The sequence below is a fragment of the Panthera tigris genome, chromosome B3, assembly GCF_018350195.1.
Source record: "Panthera tigris isolate Pti1 chromosome B3, P.tigris_Pti1_mat1.1, whole genome shotgun sequence".
NCBI lineage: Eukaryota > Metazoa > Chordata > Mammalia > Carnivora > Felidae > Panthera > Panthera tigris.
In genome coordinates this window covers 4,725,842-4,744,216 of record NC_056665.1, presented here as the reverse complement: position 1 = coordinate 4,744,216, position 18,375 = coordinate 4,725,842, and the positions used below count along the sequence as shown (strand labels likewise).

General features: G+C 54.1%; 1 protein-coding gene across 1 annotated transcript in view; it reads left to right on the top strand.

Annotated features, from left to right (window-relative positions):
• SLC28A1 (solute carrier family 28 member 1) overlaps window positions 1–18,375 on the top strand; it is a 49,255-nt gene that overhangs the window by 17,503 nt on the left and 13,377 nt on the right. Inside the window, exons 9-11 of the mRNA XM_042987656.1 lie at window positions 11,653–11,733; window positions 12,413–12,493; window positions 15,430–15,555. Coding sequence (XP_042843590.1) covers window positions 11,653–11,733; window positions 12,413–12,493; window positions 15,430–15,555 — 288 coding nt within the window. The remainder of the gene's footprint in view (window positions 1–11,652; window positions 11,734–12,412; window positions 12,494–15,429; window positions 15,556–18,375) is intronic.

Sequence of the window (18,375 nt, the reverse complement as noted above, 5' to 3'; positions counted from 1 at the left end):
GCTGCCCAGTACCTGTGGCCGGGGCACGTCTGGGCAAGCTGCGCGGGCCAGGTCCGGGTCGGGGGAGGGCCGTGCGCTTGAGGTCCACGAAGCTCCGGGCTCGGGGTGCCGAGAGGGGCCCCGACACCGTTCGCCCGCCGGCATGTCGTCAGTGTGCTTTGTAACACTTGCCAAGTAAGAGGTATCTGTATTCTTTTCCTTAAAAACGAATCCCCAAACGATAGAATCGCCGTGAGACAAGAAGAGAGGGCAGGGGCACGGGGACGGCGCCTGCCTTCACCTCAGCCCCCGACGTGCCGCAGGGGCCCCGAGGCCTCTGAGGGACACTTCCCAGGAACTCTTAAGCCCACAGGACCCTCTCAGGCTGCTTCTACATCGAGGCCCTCGAGGGTCACCTCTGCAGGAGGCCAGCCCTTGTCACCCAGCTGTACACTGTGACTCCCTTCTCTGGACTTTTCTGGACCTACAGCCCCTCCCTCCCTCCCTCTTTCCTTCCTTCCGTCCTGCGGACGGTTTATTGCATCCCTGCTGCAGAGGAAACCGACGTAGACTCAAAGGCCTTACTGTGTACAGCAGAGCCCCAACCCTGAGTTTAGACGGTGCAGCCCGTGCTAGGTCTGCCGTGGTGTGGCCACGTCACCATTCTGAGTTTGGAAATGCGGACCCACGTGCTTCCTTCGGGGGCTCCCCTCGGCTGGCCTCACGCCCAAGCTGTCGAAAGACCAGTGCTAGGCGGAGGGGGGTGATTTCCTGCCACCATTGTCACGGCACTGCCACGGGAATCAGTGCTGCCTCCTCCAGGGTGCCCTCCCTGCCCGGCCCCGCCCCCCCCGCCCCGCCCCCAGGGCTGCTGTGCAGGGCCCCATGTGTAGCTTCTGGAGGTTTCTGCCTTTCATGCCTCTGACCATTGCTTCCAGAGCCTTCCCACCCCGTGGGGGCTGTTGGGGCCCCCGGAGGCTTCCAGCCTGAGCCACGGGCTCGGCGATGCACTTCTGGGCTGACGCTGGGCCAGGCTGCGAGTCTAGTCGTCTCCAGCCCCTCTGTCCCCACCACCAGCTGGTGGTGAGGGTCCGCACGGGGTCTGTTGGTGTCAGCAACCCTCGGGGAAGCGTCCACTTTATCCAAGTGGTTCAAATAATGTCACTTATGGGAGGAAGGAGCGAGGGGACCGGGTTCCTGTCCTCTCGGGAGTCTTGTGTGTCCTGGGACGAACTTGTCCATCACGTTGCTCTGAGAGCAGTTTTACTGGGGGACGGGGGGGGGGGCCCTCCAGAGGCCCCCTGACACCATCCTGTAGGCCTGGGGAGGGCCCTCCCTCCCAGTCCTATTTCCAAGTAGGGGCCTCCCAGGTTTCAGGGAGGAGTCGTGAAGACTGGCTCCGGTGTGACGTCTTAGGTTCACCAGATAGACAGACAGACAGCAGCCGACATCTTGTCACCCTGCAGGGACAAGCATACGACACTGCAGTCCGAGTAGTGGGCAGGAAGAGGGGCGCCTGGGGGGCTCAGTGGGCTGAGCGTCCGACTTCGGCTCCGGTCACCATGTCACAGTTCGTGGGTTCGAGCCCCGCGTCGGGCTCTGTGCGGACAGCTCAGAACCTGGAGCTGCTTTGGATTCTGTGTCTCCCTCTCTCTCGGCCGCTTCCCTGCTCACGCTCTCTCTGCCTCTATGTCAAGTAAATAAACATTTTAAAGAAAATAGTGGGTAGGAAGGGTTGTAGCCAGGAGGCTTGGAATAGAGGACCTGAGGAGGCTGCCTCATACCCACATGATGACCTGGGGCCACCAGGCTGTCACAGGGCAGGAGAGAGGTCACCGTGGGGAACAGAGGCTGAGGGGACCTGCAGGAGGCAAGGCCTGGGTCTTACTCATCCTGTGTCCCTGAACTGACCCTGAGCCCTACAAAGCCCCACCCAGTGCCTGGACACCGCTCTCCGAAGTCCCTCTGTGCCTGCTGGGAAGTCCAGGCCCGGCTGGGCCACCGTTCCCATGACCGTGGTCCTGAGCGGCTTGCCTGGTGGCCCGAGACCACAGCTGAACTCCTTTTTCTCCAAACCTCCCCGGCAGGGCCCGGACCTTCCCAACCAGAGGGAAGCCAAGAGCTACACACAAGCTTTGCAGCAAGCCCCAGGGCCACCGGAAACCATTTTGTTGCCCTCTAGACCCAAGGTCTCGGGGGAACAGAGAAGAAAAGGGCAGGGAGAAGGAAATCATAATAACGGCCACTAGGTACGCAGCCAGCACGTGTACCTGGCCCTCGCTTCACCCTCACGACCACCCCGTGGCAGAAGTGCTATCATTACCCCCTTTCCACAGATGGGGACACTGAGGTTCGGAGCGGTCGTTGCTTGCGAAGTGTCAAAGCTAGGGAGGGCTGGGATCAAGACCGGAACCCAGGACCGAAGCTCTTGCTTATTGGCTTCTGTGCCTTGATATCAGAGCACTTGCCTTAGTAGGCAGTGGTGACAAAGGGGCCTTAGATGTTTGTTTGCCCCCTGGCTTAGAAGAAAAGAGTATTCTTTGGGACTCTTTGGTTGCAAGTAACAGAAACCCATTTAAAACTTGCTTTAAGGGGGGGGGGCGTGACTGGGTGGCTCAGTTGGTTGAGTGTCTATTTTTTTTTTAAGTTTATTTATTTTAAGAGAGGGAGAGGGAGAGTGCAGGCAAGGGAAGGGCAGAGAGAGGGGGAGAATCCCAAGCAGACTCCTGCTGTCAGCGCAGAGCCCGATGTGGGGCTTGATGTGGGATCGTGACCTGAACCAAAATCAAGAGTCGGATGCTTAGCCAACTGAGCCACCCAGACACCCCCTCAGTCAGTGTCTGACTCTTGATCTCGGCTCAGGTCATGATCTCACTGGTATGTGAGTTCTAGCCTCCTCCTCCGCCCCCCATCGGGTTCTGTGCTGACAGGAGTCTGCTTGGGATTCCCTCTCTCTCTCTCCCTCTCTCTCTCTCTCTGTGTCCCTCCTTCGTGTGTGCATGTATTCTCTCTCTCTCTCTCTCTCTCAAAATAAACTTAAAAAAATATTGCTTTAAAGGGAGGAGAGAGGGAAGCTGTTTCTTGGCTTACATGCTAGAAGGCAAGGTTGAACTGGTGCGAGCTGGACCCCGGGGCCCCAGAGACCCCAGGGCGTCAGCTTCACTCTCGAGCACCCCATCTTCCCCTGGCCCCCAGCAGTAACAGATGCTCAGGCTTACAGCATGGTTCCCCCCCCCCCCCCCAAGTGAAGGGAACTCTTCTCTGCCAGCCTGAGTTAGAAAATCCCGGAGCAGTCTTCAGATTGGTCAGCTTCCGTCATGTGACCATCCTGGGACCAATCACCAAGGCCAGGGCGTGGGAGTCTGCCATTGGAACGCCTGGTGTCTTGCGTTCCCACCCACAGCCAGGGGGTCAGGTGGCCTGATTGAATGCGAGCCACCCTCAGAAGGCCATCGTTCCAAGAGGCATTGCCCAGGAGAGTGGTTCTGCTAACCTCCATTATAACAAACAAGGCAGGCAGCTCCCTGTGATTAGCTACATTTTCAGGGGGCTGTCGTTTTCCAAGCGAGCGTTTGTGGTCTGGTAGAGGAGCAGGGCCCAGGTGACAGCTGGCATACGTCCCTGGGAGAAAAAGTGATGGCACAGATCCTTCCATCTACGGTCCCTCCCAGCCATAACTGGGGCCGCATTTGGGAGTCTCGGCTGTACTTCCTGACCTGGGTGCTCAGCTCCTCACTTAGTCAGTGGTAAGTGACAGACACACAACTCAAATTTGTCTTAAGCCAACACGGAAATGAAACAGAACCTCCAGAAATCAAGATTGATTTCTGTAACTGCAAAGTCCAGGGTACCGAACATCAGCTGGGATCCACCTGGCCTGTATCCTGGCTCTGTGTTCTGGGTACTGGTGTTAGTCTTAGTCTTGGGGAGGCTCCCTTGAGGGGGTGACTTACATCCAACCAACCTGAGGAGAGAGAGAGAGAAAGAGAGAGAGAGATCCCGATTTCCACTAGTTCTAGCAGGAAACCCGCGAGGGGGCCCTTCTTGGCCCGGCCTGGAGTAGATGCCATCTCTGAACTGTAACCAGGGAGAATAATTGGCTTTGATCTGCCAAACCTGAAGCCCGTCGGGGGAGAGTGGAGGAGGGGGTGGTTTCCCAAAGGGATGTTGAATCTTTGTCACCAGAAGGAGCGGAGGAAGGGGCACGAGGCAGACCAGACAGCCGCTGTCCGCCGGCGTCCCCGCCCAGACTAGCGCCGAAACGGTCACCTTGCTTGCTGCTCTGCCCGTCTTCCCGCCAGAGTCGGCTGTGTGTCCTCCACCTTCTCTCCCTTTCCAGAGGAATGTGGGCGCACCTGCTGCCCGTCTCTCTCCCCACATCACCCTTTACAACCACGCTTTCATAGACTGTCGGGCTGGAAGGGAGCTGACTGATCTTTGGGTCCCTACGGATGGTCAGACCACACCCCGGAGAGGAGCAGTGACATGGGCACAGTCACGCGGTGAGTAAGGGCAGAGCCGGGGCCGGAACAGGTTGACTGGACACTGGCGTTTTCGGCCTCATCCTGTAAGTTGAAGTCAGTGACATCCCGTCTCCCTTCCAAATACAGAAAGGAGCCCTAATAACGATAATGTTAAATTTAAAACATATTAAGTGGCTGCTAAAGACTTTGAGTTTGGATATCCCGTCAAGAAAGAAAAAACAAGAGAGGTGGGTTTATCAATAGGCAGCCCCAGCATTTCCCAGTCACACGCTAACCGTCGTTGGGACCCTGGGAGGCCCTGTCCTCGGGCCAACCTCAGCGTTAGTGCATTAGGCAGTGGCTTCCTTGGCGAAGACAGACCAGATCAGGGAGGACTTACACGCTCCATGGCCATGGAACTGCCCTCTTCACAAAATTCATTCATCACAAAATTTACTCAGCTTCCCCACTCCCTCCCTGCGTCATGCGCACGTGCACGCACACACACATGCGCATGCTCACACACATGCACGCTCACATTCACACATGCACACCCACGTGCACACACGTTTACACGCACATATGCACACAGTGCACACTCACATACACGCACACACACGCACACTTACACGCACACACATACACACATGCACACAAATGCTCATGCACTCACACTCCCATGCACACATATGCTCACAATACACAGTCACGTGCACACACACATGCCCACAAACGCTCAGGCACACATGCACACTTATGCACACACACGCATACTCACACGCACGCTCATGCACACACGCTCACTCACATGTACTCACACGTGCACACACATGCACACACGTGCACACACTCACACGCACGCACACAACAGCTCGTGCACACACTCACACTCGCACACTCATGTGCACACACATGCTCACACACATGCACACTCACATGTACACACACACACATAAGCACAGCACTTCCTAAGCTCAGGACGGGTCCTCGAGGTGGGGTGGATTTGCTGGTGCTAAGTCGAGCGGAAGACGCAGGAGCCTTCCTCACCTTCTTTCCCTGGATCATGTGGACCTAGTCCAAGGCCTTTGGTTCATGCTGGCCCCGGGGAAGTCGTCTCTGAGCTCACTCAGATTTTCAGAGTCCAAGCTGCTTCCTGCCGGGCCACGGTCCAGCCCGTCCCTTGTCCAGGAAGTCGAGCCTCTGCCTGGGGCTTTTTGGCCGCCCCCCTCCCCTGGCCTGGAGTCCAGCGCCATGGACTGGACGCGGCAGCCACCTCTTGGCTGCATCGTCTTGATTAGTCATTCTGCCTTGGCTCCGCCTCCCTTCTGGTAACATCCCACCCACACAGCCGCCTCCCCCGAGGCTCCTGCATCCTTCCTGGGTCTGGCTGACCCAGTAGCTTGTGTTTACTTGTTCCTTCACCACTGTTCCAGCCTCTGGAACGGGCACCCACATACTGCGCCCAGGAGTGCTGCTCACATGTTCTCCCTGAGGAACATCTGGGTGAAAGACAATGCTTCCATCTCCCAAGGTTTTGGGGTGTCTGCCTGACGCAGCCTCGGCCATCCGCAATGGTCAACAATGCCAAGTTTGGCCCCAAAAAATCAAATAAGAAAAGGACGGGGGCGCCTGGGTGGCTCAGTCAGTTAAGCGTCCGACTGTGGCTCAGGTCATGATCCCTTGGTTCGTGGGTTCGAACCCCACGTTGGGCTGTGTGCTGACAGCTCAGAGCCTGGGGCCTGCTTTGAATTCTGTGTCTCCCTCTCTCTCTGCATTTCCCCCGCTCATGCTCTGTCTCTCTCAAAAATAAATAAACGTTAAAAAAAAAAGACAAGGAGGGAGAGGTGCCATTGGAGTTAGTAATTAAGGGGTCACTCGTGAGCTCAGTGATCATGATCAGCAGGGAGGGGAGTGGGAAGTATGTGAGTAGGTGAAAGCTGGGGCGGGGTGCTGGAAGGAGGGAGAAGGAAGGAGATGGGACGAGGGGACCAGGAGAGATCTTAGGAGAATCCGGTGTCTGCAAAGGTCTCTGAAGGACACTTTGACAGCCAGTTGGCCATGACCACGAGGAGCAGAGTGGTGAGGGCCTTCTGGGCAAGGGACCAAGGGAGTAGGAAATCGGGAGGCATGTCCGCTTTACGTGGCCTTGGAGGAAGTCCCCTCTGCCTTTCTGTAACGGTGGTGGCATGGGCATCTGTACCATACTGTTTGGATTACTCCGGTTTGCAGTATAGTTTGAAATAAGGGAGCCTGTGATCTCCAGCTTTGTTCTTTCTCAGGACTGCTTTGGCTCTTCGGGGTCTTTTGTGCTTCTACACAAGTTTTAGGATGATTTGTTCTAGTTCTGTGAAAAATGCCACTGGTATTTTGATGGAGATTGCATCGGGTTTGTAGACTGCTTTGGGTAGCATGGACATTTTAAGAGTATCAATTCTTCCAGGCCATGTGCATGGACTCTCTTTCCATTTATTTGTGTCATCATTAGTTTCCTTCACCAGTGTCTTATAATTTTCATCGTACAGGTGACCTCCTTGGTTAAGTTTGTTCCTAGGTATTTTATTCTTTTTGATGTAGTTGTAAATGGGATTTTTAAAAATTCCCCTTGCTGATAGCTCATTATTAGTCTACAGAAACACAACTGATTTGTGTATGTTAATTTTGCATCTTGCAACTTTACTGATTCATTTGTCAGTTCTAATGGTTGTCTGGTGGAGCCTTTAGGGTTTTTCTATATGTAGTATCATGTCATCTGCAAATAGGGACAGTTTTATTTCTTCCTTTCCAATTTGGATAACTTTGACTTCTTTTTTTCTTGACTCATTGCTCTGGCTAAGACTTCCAATACTATGTTGAATAGAAGTGGTAAGAGAGGACATCCTTATCCTGCTCCTGATCTTAGAGGGTAAGCTTTCAGCCTTTCACCATCGAGGATGAGGTTAACTGTGGGTTTGTCGTATGTGGCCTTTATTATGTTGAGGTACATTCCTTCTACATCCACTTGGCTGAGAGCTTTGTCATGAATGGATGTTGGATTTTGTCAAATGCTTTTCCTGCACCTACTGAGATGATCGGGGAATTTTTATCCTTGGTCTTGGTGATGTGGCGTATTATCATGTTGATGGACTTGTGGATGCTGACCCATCCTTGCTTCTCTAGAATAAATCCCAAATGATGATGGTGTATGATCCTTCTAAAATGTTTATTTTTTTTTAAATTTTGTTTTAATGTTTTTATTCATTTCCTGAGAGAGAGAGAGACAGAGCCTGAGCTGGGGGAGGAGCAGAGAGAGGGAGACACAGAATCCAGGCTCTGAGCTGTCAGCCCAACACGGGACTCAAACCCACGAGCCGTGAGATCATGACCTGAGCCAAAGTCAGATGCTTAACTGACTGAGCCATTTATTTTTGAGAGGTGGGGGCCGGGGTGGGGGGGCGGTGCAGAGGAGAGGACAGAGGATCTGAAGCGGGCTCTGTGCTGACAGCAGCGAGCCCGATGTGGGGTTCTAACTCATGAATCACAAGATCATGACCTGAGCTGAAGTCACACAACCGACTGAGCCACCCAGGCACCCTGATGCTATGTGATCCTTTTAATGCATTGTTGACCGACTTTAGATTTTGTGGTTCGGGATTTTTGTGGGGTTTCGTGGGGTTGGCGACAGGACCCGGTCTGCAGTGCTTAGGCCTTTGGAGCTTGGACTGTGAGGGTTCATTATCAGGAAGTCACCGAAAGCCTGGCTCAGCTTCCTCCAGGAAGAGGAAGCATCAGGGCCGTGTCCTCAGTGGGTCTGGTCCTGCCTTCGAACCCCGTTTCCTGATACCAAGTTGACATTTGCTCCGAGCGTATGGTCTAAACTCTAGACCAGTGGTTCTCAGAGTGGCAGACTCTGCAGCACCGGCAGCTTCTGGAAACGCTCAGGCCCAAATTCTCAGGCCCACCCCCGACCTGCTGAAACTGAAACTCCAGATGTGGGGCTCGAAATTTGCATTTCTCGCCAATTCTCGGGTGATGCTACTGGTCCAGGGACCGCACTTTGAGAACCACTGGCCTCGGCAAACTGGAGGCCCCTTCTTCCTTCGGTTATGGGTGAGCGGTCACACTAGAGGGACCAGCCGGCTCTGGGTTCCACCGTGTGGCGGTGAGGACGTGTGTACGGCTGCTATACCCTCGCTCCCGGAGATGAATGCCTCTCCTGAGACGGAGAAGTGGGGCTTCCAGAATAGGCAACAGGGCAGACGTCCGCAGGCTCATGGCAGGGCCTTGGCAACCTGCTCTGCGCCGGGCAGCGCTCTGTTTTTGCAGGCGTGTGACCTTGGGCGGGCAGCCAACATCTCACGGTCTCGGTGTCCCCGTTGGTGAAGCGGATTTACAAGTACCTCAGTTGGTTTGAGGATCGACGAATCACCACGCGCTGGGCACTGCACCTGCCGCAGAGTAGGACCGCGTGTGGACACGTAGTAGGACCCGATGGCGCTCCCCCCCCCTCCACCCGACCGCGGCATCGCCGTCTTCAGCTGCCCATCCTGCCTTCCGCCTCCTCGCACGCTACAGGCCCCACAGTCGTCTCCCAGGCCGGGAGATCGGATGGGTCCTGGGGACCTCATTTAGGACGAAATGTGCCACCTTAGAAAATTGGGAGGCCACCTCTCTTCTCTCCTATTTATCTTCCCTCCCCGGAGAGCCGCCGCCTCATGCAAAACCCAGCTTCCCTTCCACCAAAGACCCGCATCTCACGGGTAGGCAGTGTCTCTTGGTGGCTGCCCAGAGAAAGTCCCAATGCTGCAGTCAGGTCCTTCCTGGTTTGAGCCACGGCCGCCGCCCTGCCAGGCTGCCGAGCAGTCCCTCATGATAAATTGGACAAGCAGTCTAGACAGTACGTGACTGTCTCTGTGTCTCCCTGCGAGGGAGGGCGGATGACGTCAGCACCCTCGTGTTGGGGGTGTGCCCGGCACTGGGCAGTCAGCACGAGTCACGGGACAGGAGGACCTCCAGAGCCTGCGTTCCCTGTCAGGTGACAGCCCCCACCGCGGTGAGGCCCACGGAGGGGAGCTGGTCCACATCCAGCCGCAGCCTCCATCTGGGAAGGGAGGGGGGACACCTCGGGGCCTGTTCTCGTCTCTAGGGGGGCTGCCCGGGGTGGAGCCTCTGTCTTCTTCGGGGGCCATCCCGCACTCCTGATTCATTTTGAGCTAGAGCCTGAATGTGATCACACGAGACTTTCCGTATTAAAAACAAAAACAACTCTCCCTGCACCCCTCACCTCTCCCGAGGGCACCTTTCCTTCCGGCACGGCTAAGCTTCTAGAAACAGCTGCCTGCACTCGCTATCTCCACCGCGATCCCTGAATTGCTAGGTGCCAACGGTCCGTCGCGCGCCTCACCTTTCTGGAATTCTCTGACACGTCTGGCACGGCTGATCGACCACCCTTCTTGATCAGCCGTCCTCGGTTTCCAACACGTGCCTCGCCTGGAGGTCCTCCAACCTCTCTGTTTCTTCTCGGTCCCCTCCCTGCGCCCCCTCTTACCCTTCCCCCTCCCATGCTGACCCCAGGGCCCTGTCTTCTGTCCTCACTGCTCTCCCCACTCAGGGGCGTTTCCTCGGTGAATCGCATCTATCCCATGGCCTCAACCTACACTTCCGTGCAGATGCATCCCAATCCATCCCTGGCCCAGACCTTCCTCCCCTGAGCTCCTGACCCTTTTATCCAGCTGCCCCCCCCCCACCCCGTGGCTGCCCCACAGGCATCTCACACCCAGCAAGTCCCAAACCCCGCTGCTGAGCTGGCCCAGACCCCCCTCCACCAGGCTCCCCGCCTCGAGAAGAGGCCACCTATCACAGAAAATTACAGGAGCAGAAGAGAAACGGGAAATATGGAAGGAAGAACCCAACTTTCAGCAGTCCCAGCACACAGAACAGCTTTCAGGCACGCCGTCTCCCAGCCTTCCTACGCTTTCGATGTTCTAGCTTCCCCACCTAACATTTCGGCGTAGGGATGCGCCCACCATTACCAATTCTGCGTAACTCATTGTTTTAATGCTTATTTATTTATTCTGAGAGAGAGAGAGTGCCAACAGGAGGGAGGCAGAGAGAGAGAGAGAGAGAGGGAGAGAGAGAGAATCCCAAGCAGGCCCCACGCTGTCAGCGCATAGCCAGACGTGGGGCTCGATCTCACGAACCACGAGATCGTGACCCGAGCCGAAATGAAGAGTCAGTCACTCAGCTGACTGAGCCACCCAGGCGCCCTTCTGCATAACCTATTTTAGAACCGTTTGGAACAGATAACACATCCCAACAGCACAAAGGGGAGGCGGTAAAAAGTAAGTCTCCCTCCTGCACCGACAGTCACCTAGTTCCCGCCCCAAGGCCACTGCCTCCCTTGCATACCCTTTTAGTGACACTCCGTGCCTACACAGGCCCACGCACAATGCCATCCCCACGCTCCCCTGCACACCGGATAGCACAGCACACACCTTCCCTCTTCTCGCTCGGAAATCACTCCATAACTGCCCACGGAGAGCCCCTCAGTCTCGTTTCCAGACTTTCCGTGTGCGGCTTCGTGGTCATCCCGTGGTCCTGAAACCCGTCCTCCACCGAGAGACATCTGAGTGGTTGTCGGCCTCGCTGAGATAAATCAGACCGCAGGGCAGAGGCGCCGGGGTGGGGGCCGGGGCCCTGGCGAGGAGGGAAGGACTGCGAGGGGAGTTTCGAAGGAAGAGTTGACGAGGCCTGGAGTTGGCAGAGAGAGGTGGTGACAGCCTGAGGGACCGGCTGCCGGGCCCACGTGGGTCTGGCTCTGAGCTCGTCGGTCCTGAGTGGAAGTGCTGTGCCGGAGAGACGACGAGCCTGTCACTCGGGCCCAAAGCACCGGAGGGGTCCTCGTGGACCAGGGACTGCGCTCATGAAGGGGGTGCACGCTGTGCAAGGTGCTAGGCCCTGAGCCAGCTCCTCTAACCCTCGCGAGAAGTGGCGGTCCTGCTTCTCCTCCATGGCACAGGCCTCGTCTGTGGGGGGAGGGGGCCGGGGGGATGTTCAGAGCGGAACAGAGAGGACAGAAAGTGCCTCCCAGGAGGCCCCGTATGTGACCTCAGGCAGTGAATTCAGAGCTTCCTCCTGGACCATGTCAGGTCCCTGAGCGGCACGGCCCTGGACGGAGTGGGTTGTCTGGGGTCTACCTGCTTCTAACCCTGGGGCCTGTGCTCTTGCCTGGCAGGTTCTGCCCATCGTTATCTTCTTCAGCTGTGTCATGTCGGTTCTCTACTATGTGGGCCTCATGCAGTGGGTGATCCAGAAGGTGAGTTCCCAAAGCCACGGCCGGGCCTTCCCACGGCTGCCTACTCACTGGGCTCATGCTCTCCCAGAATGCCTTGCTTCCAAACCCAACCCCCAAATCCCCCAACTCCCCTTCTCTGAGGGCCGGGACCTTCCCAGAATCCTGCTCCGAGAGTCTACACCCTCCCAGAATCCCCTGCTCCCAGGGTCTACACCCTCTCTAATACAATGTTTTCCAGAGCCTTTTTCACAAAACTCCAGCTCCATGGCAGGTTAACACACGTCACTAGGTACAGGGATCCTGCGGTCAAATACTTTTGCGAAGCTGGACCGGACGAACGTAAATCGGTTTCGTACAGGGCTTCTCAGAGCCTTTACTAAGCTGATACGTATTTGGTGTCCTCCACGGCGTGTGTGTCCAGCGATTCTCAGATATATTCGTCCAGGGACTCTTTTTGTATGGAGACAGCTTTTTAAAGGCACTGCTGTGATAATCGGAGCTACCCGCAGGTGGGTGGGTGGCCTCGGGAAGGGGAGAGCCCCCATCAGTGGAGGTGTGGAAGGAGAAATGTAGGTGAGGGCTTGCTATGCTGGGCTGGGAGTTGGGAGGAAGACTTATCCGGTATTTCCACCCCACCCCTGACTCTCTCCAACTCTGGGGTTTGCCGACGTCTGCCCACAAAGAGCACTCTGCCTCCTAGATCAGCTGGCTGATGCAGGCCACCATGGGCACCATGGCCACTGAGACCCTGAGTGTGGCTGGAAACATCTTTGTGAGCCAGGTAGGTCCTGCAGCGCCCTGGCCCCATGCTCACCAGCAGCATCTCCAAGGAGGGCGGGTGTCCTGGGTCCCCGTGGCTCCTATTCAGTCAGAAAAAGAGACGCTCGGCACTTCTCCCACGGTCACCAAAGGCCGCTGTCCCAGAGACGCTCCCTTCGGGGACGCGCTCCTTGCCGGGGTCGTGCCAGGGAGGGGGGCCTCTCTCGGGCACCTTCTACCTCCCGAGGCCTCGGGGTCTTTATCAGCTTAGAGACTCACAAAATCTACAGATGGTGTCCACCTCTCCCCCTTCACGTAGAAACAGGCTTGAGGGCGGGAACAGCTTGCCAGGACCCCGCAGCATAAATCAGGACTTAGAATCCAGGTTTCTTCTTTCCTGGTCAGGGTTCCTTACCCGACATCATCTTATCTCCCGCCCCACCCCTGCGACCGCCACCCACCTCCCTATATCTGAAATGTATTTTCCAAAGTAAACGTGACTCTAAGGCACCCATCAGTCCTGAGCTCCTTCCAGAAGGCCCGGCACTCCTGGGTGCCAGAGCCCGTTCCAAGGTCCTAGCCCATCGGACCGACACTGGAGTCACCAAAAGACAAGTGGGGAATATTTGCATCTTTTTGGTTATAGTATCAGTGTGTTGGTTTCAAAGGTGTTTTTTTTTTTTTTAAAGCCAATTAAGACAATGTGCTCTCCGATAAATTGCCTCAAATCCCTTAAGATGTTTAAGAGGAGACCAGAGAGAAAGGAATGCTGAAATACAAAAGCATTTATTTAAACGAACTGTGGCAAATGCGCTCCGTGGGTTTTTGCTGAGAAAGTACAAATTTAGGTGAATGGAGCCCTGAGCTGCCTAAGGTGAACTGACTTTGAGCAGGCTGATGGACACGTTGACCTAGAGCCCTGGCTCTTTGCCTCGTTTTCCCCAAGGGGATAATCTTTGAGAATTATCGACATCATTTCAGCCTCCATGTTGGCAGCCTGGGCCCTCTTCTGGGGGGCGTCGCACCAGCCCTGTTGCTTAAATGTTTTATGTGTCACCCAGACCCCGTGCTGCAGTCCTGACCTCGCCCCAAACTCCAGTCTGACCCATCCAACTGCCGCCTTGACCTTTCACTCGGGTGCCTAAGGGGCATCTCAAACCCATCACACCAAGCCCAAGCAGGCAGAACCCTGACGCCCTCCTGCTTGCTTCTGATTCTTCCCTTTCTCAGGAAATGGTACCGTCGTCTTCCATGAAGTGTTCAGGCAAAACTCAGGAATCTTCCTTCTTTCCTTCCTTCCTTCCTTCCTTCCTTCCTTCCTTCCTTCCTCTGCTTCCCTTGCTCCTGGCTGCCTCTGGCCCGTCAGCAAGTCCTGCCAGCTGGCCCCCCTCGCCCCATCCCAGCCCTGCCTTGCTGCCCTTCTCCTTTACCACAAGCCACCCTAGTCTCCCTACCAGACACTGAATCTCCTCCACTCTCCCTGTTTCTGTCCCCGCCCCTACCACCTGCCCTTCACTTCACTAACACGCCAGAATGATCCTTTAAAACCACAAATCAGATGGCGTTGCCTGGGTAGCTCTGTTGGTTAAACATCCAACTTCAGCTCAGGTCGTGACCTCACGGCTCTGTGCGGACAGCTCGGAGCCTGGGGCCTGCTTTGGGTTGTGCGTCTCCCTCTCTCTCTCTGCCGCCCCCCCCCCCCCAATGCTCTGCATCTGTCTCAAAAATAAACGTTTAAAAAAATTTTTTTTTAAATAAAAACACAAACCAGATCAGGGTGCCTGGGTGGCTCAGTTGGTTGAGCATCTGATTCTCGATCTCAGCTCAGGCCCTTGCATCAGGCCCCACGCTGGGTGTGGAACCTGCTTTAAAACAAAAAACAAACCCAAACCACAAACCAGATCATGTCACTTCTTTGTAGCCAAGTCCACTCCCTGGCCTGGCTCACCCGCCTTCCCCCTCCTCCTCCGTGTGGAGTCCCGCCCCACACCCCCTGTGGGGCAGGCACAGCCTGGGTCCGCTCACAAGTCCTCAAAATTGCCAGTGTCAGATCGGCCCCAGGACGCTCGCCGTTCACTCTGCCTGCGATGCTGTTCTACCAAACCCAACAGTCGGCACCTGCGGTCTCAACTCCAAAGTCACCTCCTTGGGAAGATCTTTGCTTATTACTCACTATTAAGTACCCGCCAACCATCAGGCATTCCCTGCACACATCTCCGTAGGTCTTAGCGCCATCTAAGATACACTGTTTACCTACTTGGTTCCTTGTTGGTTATCATTTCTTTCCTTAACTCACCCTCCTCCGTTGTACCCAGGACAAAAACTCCTTGAGGACAGGAGCTTTATCTTGTTTACCCCCATCGCTATTCTACAGAACAGTCTGGAACATAGTAAGGGCTCAGTAACTGTTTTTTTAAGTGTATTTATTTTGAGAGACAGGGAGAGAGAGGGCCATGAGCAAGGCGGGGACAGAGAGAGGGGGAGAGGGAGAATCCCAAGCAGGAGCCCCGATGCGGGGCTCAATTTTATGAACTGTGAGATCATGACCGAAGCTGAAATCCAGAGTCGGCTGCTTAACTGACTGAGCTGCCCAGGCTCCCCTCTTTGAGCCTCTCTAATTCTCTGCTTGCTCTCCTGGAAACCGGGGATGAGTATTTGTTTCTCAGAAGGTCCTGAGTGATGAATGTGATGTGCTTAGTGATGCCAGGACATAGGGGGCACTTGACACGGGGGAGCATCATCAGGCCGAGAGGAAGGCCTAAGGGTCTTTCCGTAGGGCCGGGCCAATGCTGAGGTGCAGGGAGGCCCAGCCAAGTAGAGACCGTGGTCCTGACCCCACCTTGCTATCTCTACCCCTGGGAGCCTGAGCACTCACTGTGACGTGCCCACTCCCGGGTGCAGGGGGACGCCCTGGTGCCCGGGCCGGCTCTGGTGGTCTGACACCTTTCCTCTTTGCAGACCGAGGCTCCTCTGCTGATCCGGCCCTACTTGGCGGACATGACTCGCTCTGAAATCCACGCCGTCATGACCGGAGGCTATGCCACCATTGCCGGCAGTCTGCTGGGCGCCTATATCTCCTTTGGGGTATGTTCGCCTCTCCCTTTGTTTGCTGAAAACCTCAAGAACCTGAAGCCCTCCTTTGTGGGCACCCCACACGGCTCCTGGCCAGAGCGACCTGGAGTCTCCTCCCATGGTCTGTGTCCGGAACCCGGGGGGCTGTGACGCAACAGGAGAGGCTACACCTGACTAAGGCAGGCCAGGCGGGCTGGGCCATTCAGCTTCTCGTGCGGCCAGTGGGGGTGAGGATTCCCGGTGTGGCACCTGCTGAGCCCCTCTCATGTGCCAGGCACAGCGCTAGGTATCGGAACATCCCCATTTTACAGAGGAGGAAATTGAGGCTCAGAGAATAAGTGAGATGCCCAAGCCAGGATCTGAACTCACGTCTGTCTGACTCTGAGGCTTGTATACACTGTCCCTCACCTGGGCTGTCCCTGGAGATGTGTCCTACTCTCCCGCCCTCCGCTTCCCCACACCCTTCCTGGATATGAGCCCCTTCCTCTGCTCCTAAATTATTGCTTGTGCAGCTCTCGAATGCAATACATTTCTAGGTCAAATTCCAGTGGTGCGACTGGAGCCTTTACACCAACCCCAATACTGTGTGGCAAGCAGAGCGAATCTTCAAATGTGTCCCCTACAAAGTGCCTGGTAATAATGCTCTGCATTTGTTAAACGGCCTGTACTTACGTGTGCTTTCACATGCAAATATTTTTTTAAAATTTTTTTAAATGTTTATTTATTTTTGAGAGAGAGAGAGAGAGAGAGCGCGCGCACGCGCACAAGTGGGGGAGGGGGAGAGAGAGAGAGAGAGGGAGACCCAGAATCCAAAGCAGGCTCCAGGCTCTGAGCTGTCCGCACAGAGCCCGACGCAGGACTCAAACTCACAAACGGTGAGATCATGACCTGAGCCAAAGTCAGATGCTCAACCGACTGAGCCATCCAAACGCCCCAAGCAAATCTTTTTTTTTTTTTTTTAAGTTTTACTTTATTTATTTATTTTTGAGAGAGACAAAGACAGCACTAGTGGAAGGGTGGCAGAGAGAGAGAGGGAGGGAGGGAGGGAGGGAGGGAGAGAGAGAGAGAGAGAGAGAGAGAGAGACTCCCAAGCAGGCTCGCACTGTCAGAGCATCGGGGCTCAAACTCATGAAACTATGAGATCGTGACCTGGGCCGAAACCAAGAGTCGGACGCTTAACTGACTCAGCCACCCAGGTGCCCCTCACATGCAAATCTTTAAAGATCTTAATTTTTTTCTTAAATATCAAAGAAAATTCTTGCTTCTTACAGAAGTGAAGAAAGTAAAAAGAGAACTTCAAACCCACTTCTCATGGTGAGCTGCTTTTACTAGATAAGCAGATTAGCAGTTCTCTAACTGGGAACTTGTTAGAAATGCAAATTCTTGGGCCCCACTCCAGACCTGCTGAACCAGAAACACTGGGGAAGGGGCCCCATGTCCTGTATAATGACAAGCCTTCCACATGGCTCTGATGCTCAATTTGAGAACCACCGACTTAGAATACATCATTCCAGATCTTTCTGTGTAGTCATTTAAGTATAGATACCTGAATACACACATGCTTGCCTTCTTTTCTACTAAAAATGAGGTAATTCTACCCATGCTTTTCTGCAGTTTGCCTTTTTTCTTGCAAAATTCTGAACATGACATGAAACCCAGTAGGTATAAAGGAAAAGGTTGACAGAGCTACTGGTAAAAATGAAAAACGTCTGTATGGTGAAAGTCACAGTTTTTAAAAAGTTTAAATGATGGATCAGGCAAAAACAGTTCATAAATCATAAAAAGGTATTCCAGCTCACTGATAGTCAAAGAAAATAAAACCATCATAAGATACGCAATATTTTACATGCCTCACAATGGGACACTCTTGATGGGAGCGTAATTTGCTGTAACCTTTTGGGAGAACATCTATCAGTCAGTTTAAAAATACTCTTTCCCGGGGCGCCTGGGTGGCTCAGTCAGTTAAGTGTCTGACTCCAGCTCAGGTCATGATCTTATAGTCTGTGGGTTTGAGCCCTACATGAGGCTGTGTGCTGACACCTCAGAGCCTGGACTCTGCTTTGGATTCTGTGTCTCCCTCGCTCTCTCTTCTCCTCCCCTGCTTGTGCTCTGTCTCTCAAAACAAACAAACAAACAAATAAATAAATGTTGAAAAAAATAAAAAAACAAAAAACCTCTTTCCCTTTGATCCAGTTAGGAATATTACGATACAGAAATGCTTTCCCAAGCGGTCAAAAAAGGCCAAACTCCAACATTATTTGTAATAACCACAACAACACCTGGGTGGCATTAAGCACCCGACTTCGGCTCAGGTCATGATCTTATGGTTCGTGGGTTCTAGCCCCGCATTGGGCTCTGTGCTGACAGCTCAGAGCCTGGAGCCTGCATCAGATTCTGTGTCTCCCTCTCTCTCTGCCCTTAGCCTGCTCACGCTCTGTCTCTCTCTGTCTCTCAAAAATAAAATAAATGTTAAATTTAAAAAAAAAAAAAAAAGGAAAGAAAGAATGAATGAAAGAGAGAAAGAGAGAGAAAAGAAAGAAAGGAAGAAAGAGAGAAAGGAAGGAAGGGGGGGAGAAAGGAAGGAAGGGAAAGAAAGAAAGAAAGAAAGAAAGAAAGAAAGAAAGAAAGAGGAAGGAAGAGAAAGAAAGAGAAAGAAAGGAAGAGAAAGAGAAAGAGAAGGAAGGAAGGAAGAGAGAGAAGGAAAAAAGAAAGAAAGAAAAGAGAGGAAGAAAGAGGAAGGAAGGAAGAGAAAGAAAGGAAGAGAAAGAGAAGAAAGGAAGGAAGAGAAAGAAAGAAAGAAAGAAAGAAAGAAAGAAAGAGGGAGAGGAACGA